Source organism: Gossypium hirsutum, chromosome D03, assembly GCF_007990345.1.
Source record: "Gossypium hirsutum isolate 1008001.06 chromosome D03, Gossypium_hirsutum_v2.1, whole genome shotgun sequence".
NCBI classification, from domain to species: domain Eukaryota; kingdom Viridiplantae; phylum Streptophyta; class Magnoliopsida; order Malvales; family Malvaceae; genus Gossypium; species Gossypium hirsutum.
The window spans coordinates 53,929,852-53,940,463 of NC_053439.1; the positions used below are offsets into that span (position 1 = coordinate 53,929,852).

General features: G+C 36.2%; 2 protein-coding genes across 3 annotated transcripts; both read left to right on the forward strand.

Annotated features, from left to right (window-relative positions):
* The first annotated feature begins 566 nt into the window (after positions 1-566).
* LOC107933679 (50S ribosomal protein L19-1, chloroplastic) lies at positions 567-3,489 on the forward strand. Its single transcript, XM_016865955.2, has 5 exons — positions 567-877; positions 974-1,351; positions 2,634-2,720; positions 2,805-2,938; positions 3,172-3,489. The coding sequence occupies exons 1-5, from the start codon at positions 854-856 to the stop codon at positions 3,278-3,280; spliced, it is 732 nt and encodes a 243-aa protein (XP_016721444.1). The 5' UTR covers positions 567-853; the 3' UTR covers positions 3,281-3,489.
* Positions 3,490-5,717: 2,228 nt separating this feature from the next.
* On the forward strand, positions 5,718-8,530 carry LOC107932370 (vesicle-associated protein 2-1). Of its 2 annotated transcripts, none has more exons than XM_016864338.2 (7): positions 5,718-6,160; positions 7,256-7,326; positions 7,415-7,496; positions 7,580-7,695; positions 7,778-7,894; positions 8,001-8,069; positions 8,203-8,530. In XM_016864338.2, exons 1-7 carry the CDS (start codon positions 6,097-6,099, stop codon positions 8,335-8,337), a joined length of 654 nt encoding a protein of 217 aa, XP_016719827.1. In that variant the 5' UTR covers positions 5,718-6,096; the 3' UTR covers positions 8,338-8,530. The 2 variants fall into 2 exon arrangements, with proteins under 2 accessions (XP_016719827.1, XP_016719828.1); XM_016864339.2 differs by having other exon boundaries at positions 7,600-7,695; positions 8,203-8,523.
* Positions 8,531-10,612: the final 2,082 nt, after the last annotated feature.

Here is a 10,612-nt window from a genome sequence, read left to right on the forward strand (position 1 = left end):
TAGATGGCTCAATCCGAGGGGTTAGAGCTAGTCGAAATAGGCCTAGAGTTAATCATCTATTCTTTTCTTTTTTTAAAAAGTAGAAAAGGCGAGTGTTATAAATTTATGAACATAGCTTGGGTCAAATACATTTAGTAGGCAGAAGGAGCATATTTTATCCATTTCAGGGGTTCGAGAGGAGACAAATTTAAATTAATTTTTGGGTTTTTCGTTGATCATGAGTAAATCCATTTCATGGGTTTTTCGTTGATTATTAAGAAGAGTATCCATAATTAATTGTATGAGTAGAATTTTTTTTTCTAAAATCCATTATGCAATCTTACCAACGTATGCTATGAGTTGCTTATAACTCTAATGCTATTGTGTTTACTATTAGACAATTATAATTAAAAAATATTATAATTAATTTAAATTTAACAAACTAAATTTAATAGTTAGAATTAAATTTTAAAATATGAAAGGTAAATAAACTAAATTTTTAAAAATAAAAATATAAAGACTAAATTTTAAAATTACAAAAAGTAGAGGGACCTATAATATATTCTAATCAAATATTTTTTTTCCTTATCAAATTAAAGAAAGGAAAAAGAACGCTAATTTTTCTTTGTTTCTTTTTGATAAAAAATTTCTTTTTCCTTGTTTTGAAAGAAAAAGATTATTATTTTTCTTATATTATTCATTAAAAAAAAGTTGGATATAGCAACTTAGAAAATCAACCCGGGTCAACCCGACCTGATCGGTTACAGAACTCTATCTAAAGTGTAATGTTCCAACCCAGTCACTCTCGAAAAAACAGATAAGGCATACGGTGTGTCTGTCTCTCGCAACCGAGAAGAGTCCGTAGTTATACACCATGGCCTCCCAAGTTCTTCCTCAGGTAACACCCTTAGCCCCCCCCCCAATCTTGTTTTTTTTCCCCATTACTACCTTATTTTTACATAATTACATTCAATTTCGATTTATACTGATATAGGCACTGCATATGATTCCAAGAAACCAAGTACAGCCATTTAACCCAGTGAAGAATCGTGGGTTCTCTGCATTTCTGTCTCGTGGCCCTTCTCCATTAGCTACTTCCAAGGTTTCGGTTTCTGGGTTTCATTCAAAATTCCCTGTTGGGTCGAGTTTCAGTTGTTTTGCTCGAAGGGGTTTCGTTGTGAGGGCAGAATCTAACCCTGAAGGTGAAGGTGAAGCTGAAGCTGAAAGAAATGAAAATGGTGTTGAAGAACCCGAAACGAAAGCTGAAGCTGAAGTTGAAGGTGAAGGTGAAGGTGAAGGAGAAGATGAGGCTGAAGAAGAGAAACCCAAGGAGCCTAGAAAACCAAGGATTAAGCTTGGTGATATTATGGGGGTAATTTGATTAAATCTTTTACTTCTTTATGTTGGTAATGTTATTTATTTACTCACTTATATAGGAATTGAGAACTGTTGATATGAACTCGGGGAGGTTAGCTCAAGTTGTAACATGCTCCCATCAATGACTAATAAGCCATAGGCCATGAATGAATCGTGTTAGACCTTGCGCAAACTCTTCAATTTGCGTATGTTTTTGCTTGTGTAGGTACTTTGAATCGTTCTCACTTTGCAAACCTGCTAAGGCTTTCAGTAGATAGAGAGACAAAACCCCAACATGTGATAATATCAGACTTGTTGAGTTTGGGAATTGAGGAAGTTGAATAATTTACTAAATAGAGTACCTTTTCACCCAATTTTTATTAGATGGTTGAGTCATTTGATGACAGAGCTTGACTTTATTAAAGAGAGGACCTTTCACCCAATTGTTATTAGATGGTTGAGTCATTTGATGAAAGAGCTTAACTTTACTAAAGATAGGATCTTTCACCTGATGTACCCCTCGGCTTGTGAACTCGGGCTTTTGGTAGAGTCGAGGTTAGCTCAAGTTGTAACATGCTCCCGTGAATTCTTCAATTTGCACATGTTTCTGTCTGCTCAGGCACTCCGAGTTGCTCTCACTCTATGAACCTGCTAAGGCTTTCGGTAGAGTAGAGAGACAAAACCCCGGCAAGGGATAATACCAAACTTGTTGAGGGTCTAACCCATGGGAGTCGAGGAAGTTGAATAATTTACTAAAGAGAGGACCTTTTCACCCAATTGCTATTAGATGGTTGAGCCATTTGATGAGAGAGCTTAACTTTACTAAAGAGAGGACCTTTCATCCAATTGGTTGATGTACCCCTTGGCCTATGAACTCGGTCTTTTGGTGGAGTCGAGGTTAGCTCAATTTGTATCATGCTCCTAGGAACTCCTCAATTTGTGTATGTTTTTGTCTGTTCAGGCACTCCGAGTGTCTGTCACTTTGTGAACCTGTTAAGGTTCTTGCCAGAGTAGAGAGACAAAACCCAAACAAGGGATAATATCGGACTTGTTGAGACTTGACAAAAAGAAAATTAAAATTTTGGCATTGCGTTTTGGTTTTTTCTTTTTGAGTTGGTTTGGGAATTGAGGAAGTTGAATAATTTACTAAAGAGAGGACCTTTTCACCCATTTGTTATTAAACGGTTGAGTCATTTCATGAAAGAGCTAACTTTGTTAAACTGGTTTTTTAGCATCTCTTTGAGCATTTTAATTGTCTGTTTAATTTGATAAACATAATTGCTTGTTTTTGTGAGTAGATATTGAATAAAAGAGCAATTGAAGCATCAGATAAGGAAAGGCCAACTCCGGACCTTAGGACCGGTGATATCGTAGAGATCAAATTGGTAAATTCAAGTTTCTCGTTATTCATACCGAATTCCTTTTTTATTGTTAGTCTTATGTTTTTCCTTTGTTTGGTCGATTTATAGGAAGTTCCAGAAAACAGACGTAGGCTTTCCGTGTACAAAGGTATAGTCATATCAAAACAAAATGCCGGTATCCACACCACCATTCGAATTCGGAGAATCATTGCTGGCGTTGGAGTTGAGATTGTATTCCCTGTGTAAGTATTTCTTTCATATCACTATGCATAATCGCAACAATAACCGTAAGACCATTTCCTTTGTTTAGTTCGAGCATACTACTGGTTCAATTCTTACACCTAATTAACTAACTGATTAACTAACATGTCATCTCGATGATTTATCTTGGTTGATTGACCTTTTATGTTTTAGAACATGTGGAATCTTTGTTTTCGAACTATGTTCTATCGATTTTGTTAATTTGTTATCGTAGTTACTCGCCGAACATAAAGGAAATTAAAGTAGTCAAACACCGGAAAGTCCGGAGGGCGAGGCTGTATTATCTAAGAGATAAGCTTCCAAGGTTGTCGACTTTCAAATGAAAGACACTGCCGATGCCATCATCGCTCGGGTTCTTCTTCCCCAAAAATTCCAAGGCCAGTTTCTTAGTTGCATACATGTTGTAAGAGCTTTAATTTCTATGATCCGCCCCCGCCCCCTTTTTTCCCCTTTTGTTGTAAAATTTGTTGTTTTGGTTTGGGAAAAAAACAACTGAATTCAAATATTCAATGCTTTGCTTAATTCATTTCAATCTGCTACTTTAGCCTTCAAATATTGCTATTGATCCCATGGCAAAATTTCATGTGGGTTAAAATAAAAATGTTATGCAGTTCCTACGTCTATTGATTTCAGAATCGGATCAGATGGACAGGGCAGATTGGTTGGAGCAAGAATCAATTAGAGTATCGATCCGAAATAAGGTTGGATCAAATTGGTTGAATCGACGAATCGACCTGCTTTTAATAATTTAATCAAGGACCGAAACAGTTAGACCATTGATTGGTTTTGAAAGCCTTACCTGTGTCTGGGGAGCTTTGCCTGGAGGGTCAACGAGTCCCATATATATAAGTATTTTTGACTTGTTACTATACAGATCAATTACAATCATAAACCCATCAAAATAGCCTTGAAAACAAGGTTATAAATATGCTAATAAAAGGGGCTACAATTATCTTAATAAAGTTTAGGATAAATATTCCTTCAAAACATTCTAATCTCCACAAAACGAGGATCTAATTTACATTATTTAAATCGATCTAATCTTCAATTATTTGTTAGTTCATTAGACCGATTTTTATAAATGAGTCAACACTAAATATAATAAGTTATAGATACCGAACAATTACAGGTACAATTGTAACTATTACCATAACAGCTCCAACACAACAAAATTAAATATAAGGAGGTAGCCATAATATGACCTTTCTTTTGAAGCTTTCCCATTTCTTGTTCTTTAAGTACCTTAGGCTGGCCGAAGTTAAAAAATAATCCATCTGAGGAACTTGAACAAAGTACAAAGAAACAAGGCCTTCTTAAAGACATGTTTCTGTGCCTTAAAAGGTTATGTCCATTTTAAGTTCGAATCTTGTGAATAAAAAATACAGTATTAAAAGAATTTTATTTTCGTTTAAAAATTTAATTTGATTTAACTTTAAATTTAATCGAATTTTATTGCAATTATCAGATATAGGATGGTGATTAATTAAAAAAACTTTAAAAGGTTTTTTATTTTTCCTTAAGCTAATATGGGAATCTTTCAATTGTTAAAGCTTAAAAAGATCCTCGAAAGATTTCTTCTACAAGAAAGTGGAAAAATGCTGCTTTAAGCCTCCATATGATTGTTAGCACAAGCAACCAATGGTGGCAAGCTAATATTCAATTATTATTGCTTTAGCCTATACTCTTTATTAGGAATTAGATTACATTTTGCTCCTTTCACTTAAAATGGGTAAACTAATTAGATGAAAGAGTAAACTAGTCCTTTCTATTAAGAATTCCATCCATTTCTATTGTTTAAAACTGGCGTGACTAGTAGAATAATCAAACAATTATACGTGGCGTATCACGTGTACCTCATGCTAACGTATAGGGACCAGTTTTTAACAGTGAAAATGATAGAAGAATTAGTTCAATTTTTTCTCTAAATTATTGGGACTAATTTACACTTTTTTTTACTAATATTTTTTATTTTATAATTGGTATTATAGGTGGGTGGTGGGAGTGTTATAAGGATGTTACGCCATGTCCCCATTTTTATCATGTCTCATGGAGTCATAATTGAGGGATAATTAATTCTTTTTAATACAAAAGAAATTTTATTTTATTCTATTTTTAAAAAAAAAGTCATTTGTACTTTTGCCATTTCATGAATTCATGTTGATATTACCAATCTATCATAGTTTTCATCGATTGTAATGAGCTAATGATGTTGTTTATATTAAAACAATATATTAATGAACAATTATGTTTAAAAAAATTGTTTTATTTTTAATTTTAAAAATAATAAATGTCAATTTATGATTTTGATCCTTGTTAGTCCAAATAATTAACATCATCTATTGTTTTAGTTAAATATGGACATGGATTTTTTAGAAAAAAATCCATTCCAATAGGGGTGAAGCTTGAATTTTGGATTAGAAAGGGTGGAATAAAATAAAAAGAATATTGGGCAAAAGTATAACTTTTGTATTAGAAAAACTTGAATTAAATTATAATTTTTTGAAGGACTAAAATGAAATTTAACCATTTGAATAATAAGGAGGGCAAGGCCCACACGGCTGCCCCCATTGGATTTTCCCTATGCCTTCCAATAGTGGATTTTTTTTTCCACATTAAAGTGGCAGGTAAGAGGTTTCTTTTTAATTAGTGCCACGTCAATCGGTCCCACTCACAGGCTGTTGCACAAGAACCAGGCTCCACGCCACATTAAATAAACACGTGTCGACATTTTATTTACTCATACCATCCCCTGGGCAACAACAGACGGCGCACAAAATCTCCAAACTACCTTCCACCATTTTCATTTTTATTCTCTTCATTAATTCTTGTTCGGAGAAACCTCCGACTTTGGAGGCGATTCCGACCGACCCAGTTGCCGTTTGCTCCACTTGTTGGTTCCTCATTCGCCCTACTTTGGGTGATTGATATTAACCAAATTGGCAAATTATTTCTCTCTCAAAGTTTCTTTTTTTTTTTAAAGTAGTAACTGTGTTGAAGAGTTGGTTTTTTTTAAAGGGTTTTCAGGGTTCTGTTCGTTGAATTTTTTTTTTTTGGTTTTGGGTTTTTGTTTGTGGGTTGTTTTGATTGAAATTTTTTCCTAAAAGGGTAAAAGATCTAGTGGTGGTGGTGGGATCCAGTCATGACTGCTGGTGGTGATGTTAATCAGTTGATCTCTGTTCAACCCAATGATCTCAAGTTCATTTGTAAGTCCCACTTCATCTATGTTTAAACTTGCATGCATGCATGCATGCATGATGTATGTATCTATGTGCCTATGTAAACATGCATTGGAAAGTTCAAAGTTCCATGATTCAGTTCTATTGTTATATGATGAACTAGGGGAAGGGAAAAAATATGGGTGTAAAGGATCGGTTGTGGTGTTGAATTTCAGGTTTTGATTGAAGCAATGGAAATGTATGTATGTATGTGAAAGTTCATGATTCAATGCTACGGTTATGTGATGAATCAGGGGAAGGAAAAAAAATATGGGTGCAAAAGATTGGTTTGTGTTGAATTTCAGGTTTTGATTGGGAAGGAAACAATGGAGATGTATGTATGTATGCATGTATGTATATATGCATGTATGTATGGTTCATTGATTAAATGCTATGATTATGTGATGAACTACGGGGAAGGTAAAAGTAACATGGAGACTTTTTTACTAGGAGTTGAATTGCATTTAGTTTCTCAAAAAATAGACAAATTAATCCATGTATATTATTAGATCAAAGAGCAAACTCATAATTGTGTTAAAAAATTCATCCCTTTTACTCTTAAAAGCTAGTTCTTGTACATCAGCATGAGGCACACATGTCACACCATGTGTCACTGTCTAGTTATTTTGTTAGCCACGCCAGTTTTTAACAATACAAATAGATGAAATTTTAACAGAGAGAACCAATTTGCTCCCTGATTTAACGTATAGGATCTTATTGCTCATTTGTTAAGTAAAAGGGGCAAAATGTAATTTTATTCTTAATACAGGGCCTCTATGGTGGTTTTATCAGAAAAAATGGTTTCAAATGTTGAATTTGACTTGTTTATTGCTTTTGCTTATGATTTGGATTATTTACTTAATTAGGGTCCCTTGAACTGTAATTGGCAATCATTGGTAATGTTTTATATATGCTAACTTGTATAATAAGTAAACTGTTGAGAGCTGGACCCTCAACAAGTCCAGTATTGTTCCCGATCAAGAGCTTTAATGAATTCATAGAGTGAAAACGTCTCGAGTGCCTAAACAGGCAAATGTAAGGTTAACATGTCGTGACTTTTGCTCATGTGATTCATGTTTTCAGTTGAGCTCGACAAACCGAGTTTTTGTAATCTTCAAGTTACCAACAACACAGAACATCACGTGGCGTTTAAGGTACATACCCGATTCCATCGTTGTTGCATGTGTATGTTTAGTCTCTCTTTTCTATTTTAATGTGTTCCCAACTTGTTATCAATGTTAGGTTAAAACGACTTCACCTAAGAAGTACTTTGTTCGACCGAACACCGGTATCCTATTGCCTCATGACTCCTGTGTTATTAGAGGTATATTTTTTTTGATCCCGAAAACCGTCTTGTTTTTTTTTACTCTGTTTATGTATGATACTGATTTTATTGACATATATCAGTCACTCTCCAACCAAAACAGGAGTATCCTCCCAATATGCAATGCAAGGACAAATTTTTGCTGCAAAGTACTATCGTGCCTAGAAACACCAACACGGACGATTTACCGGCAGATACTGTAAGAACTCGAGTTTTCATTTACGAAGTTGTTTTAAAACGACTCTGGTTTTTTGGAATGTGATCTATTTCTTTACATCCAGTTCAATAAGGACGGTACTAGGGAGATACAAGAGTGCAAGCTTAAAGTGATCTACGAAACGAATTCGGACGATGGTGGATTTAACAGCTTCACATCACAAAGCCCTGATTCGACCACGGTGAGTTTATTTGGCGATTTGCTCGTTTGTATGGAATGCTTGTTGTCAAATTAAGGATCTTGTTTTATATGTCTTCCCCGTGAAATGCTACTTTTTTATGCATTAGGCCATACAACACCTTAAGGACGAAAGAGACACAGCGGTTCGCCAAACGGTGCAACTGCAACAAGAGCTGGTATGTCTTCTGATTTTTTTGTTTCAGCTCTCGATTATAAGCTCGAAAGTAGACGTGCACACTCAGACAAACACAATTATGGGCTTACGGCTTTGCCAATTCAGTACGTAAACGATATTGTTTCCCTCGACAGGATTTTCTGAAGAGGCAAAGAAAACGTAGCAATGGCTCCAGTTTCTCTTTTGTGTTCGCGTCATTAGTGGGATTGATCGGGATAACGGTCGGTTTTCTGTTAAATCTTTCGTTGGCTTCGCCGTCGACGGCATGAATATACGCTGCCATTTACCGAGTGTGTAGGAACCAGTAAATGTTCAACATTTCATTGTATAATGCTGAATCATGTTGTAATATGTTTGATCTTTCTCCATAGTATGTCTTGTTGGAAACGTGATGGGCCGAAAATTTACTTGTTATTACACACTCAATATATTACAATACGAAGATTACAAATATTTTCTCAATGACTAGATAGTCTAGCTGCTGCTAGATTTTAACTCACTCAAGGTTTGCTAACCTTCTCACTCTCACTCACGTTGCTTCTCTTATTTCTTTTTCTTCTCATTTTTTTTTATTACAACACAAGTTCAAGCCTCTATTTATAGGCTGATAAAGTGACAACAAATGTGGCTATTAATCCACTTAATTTCCAGCCACAAAACATCTCAATAATGGAGCACTTTGTATGGCTAAAATTTCAGCACTTTGCATGGCACAAAATTGCTCCACGTCTCATGCTTCTAGATTATGCTTGGAGTGGGTTTGATTTCTAACACTCCCCCTCAAACCCAACTTTCATACCGAGCTTCTCTTTGAATTTGTTGAATGTCTCCACTTTCAACGGCTTTGTGAAAATATCTGCCAGTTGATCTTCTGTCCTGCAATGGACCAACTCCACGTTTTTGTTTTTCACTTGCTCTCGGATAAAATGATACTTCGTATCGATGTGCTTGCTTCGGTTGTGCGACACCGGATTCTTGGCAAGTGATATAGCGGATTTGTTGTCAACGTAGATGGTAATTGGACCTTCATTTGAAACACCTATTTCTCCCAAAATATTCTTCAACCACATTGCTTGGCATGTACAAGTTGCTGCGGCCATATACTCTGCTTCACATGTTGAGAGAGCAATTGTTTGTTGCTTCTTTGACGACCATGAAAAAACTGCGGAACTGATGTGGAATGCATATCCGGAAGTGCTTTTCCGATCATCCAAGTCTCCCCCATAATCGCTATCTGAGTAGCCAACTAATTTTGAATCTTGTGAGTGGGTATAGAATAAACCATGGTTCATCGTACCTTTGATATATCTCAAAATTCTTTTTGCGGCAATTAAGTGGTCTTGCTTCGGCTTCTCCATGAATCTGCTCACCAATCCTACTGCATATGTAATATCTGGTCGTGTGATTGTCAAATACCTTAAACTTCCAACGAGACTTTTAAACAACGTCGGATTTATCGACTCCCTTGTCGAATCAACACTTAGCTTCATCCCTGGATCAGCTGGCGTGACTACTGGCTTGCAATCCTTCATTTTGAACTTGTTCAAAATCTGCTCCGCATACTTCTTTTGAGAGACAAAAATTCCATCTTGCATTTGTTTCACCTCGACTCCAAGAAAGTATGACATCTCACCGATATCTGTCATTTCAAATTCTTTAGTCATAGCTTTCTTGAAATCATCAGACATACCTGGATTGTTTCCGGTGAAGATCATGTCATCCACATATAGGCATACGATCATGATATCTCCATATCCATTCTTCTTTGTGTACAGGGTGTGCTCGTGCGGGCTTTTGATGAATCCATTTCTTCGGAAGTACTCGTCGATCCTTGTGTTCCATGCTCTTGGGGCTTGCTTCAATCCATACAAAGCTTTCTTCAATCGGTAGACTTTGTCCTCCTTTCCTTGTATGCTATATCCAGGTGGTTGTTCTATGTAGACTTCCTCCTCCAAGTAGCCATTCAGGAATGCAGACTTGACGTCCATCTGATAGATTTTCCATTTGTATTGTGCTGCGACCGCTATGAGAAGCCTAATTGTGTCTATTCTTGCGACTGGAGCAAATATTTCATCATAGTCCACTCCTTGTCTTTGCTTGTAGCCTTTGGCGACTAGTCTTGCCTTGTATTTCTCTACTTTTCCTTCTTTGTTGGTCTTCGTCTTGTACACCCACTTGACACCAATCGGGCTATGTCCTTCTGGCAGACTTGTTAGCTCCCACGTGTCATTCCTTCTTATTGCAGCAATCTCCTCGTCCATGGCCTTCTTCCATTTATTGTCTTCAATTGCTTCTTCGTATGTCACTGGATCACATTCTGTCATTAGACAGAATAGTGAATAATCGAACTGCGTCTCTACAGGTTCCGTAGAATTGTAGATGTCGTTGAGACTCCGTGTTCTTGTGGGTGCTTTATCTGAGCTGCTGCTTCCGCTGCTGCTGGTTGGTGACGAAGGGGCTGTTGTACCAGGACTTTGATCATCGCCTTGTTCTTCTTGGTTGATGACATCATTGTCGTCTTCGTTGAAAAATAATCCTTCCACT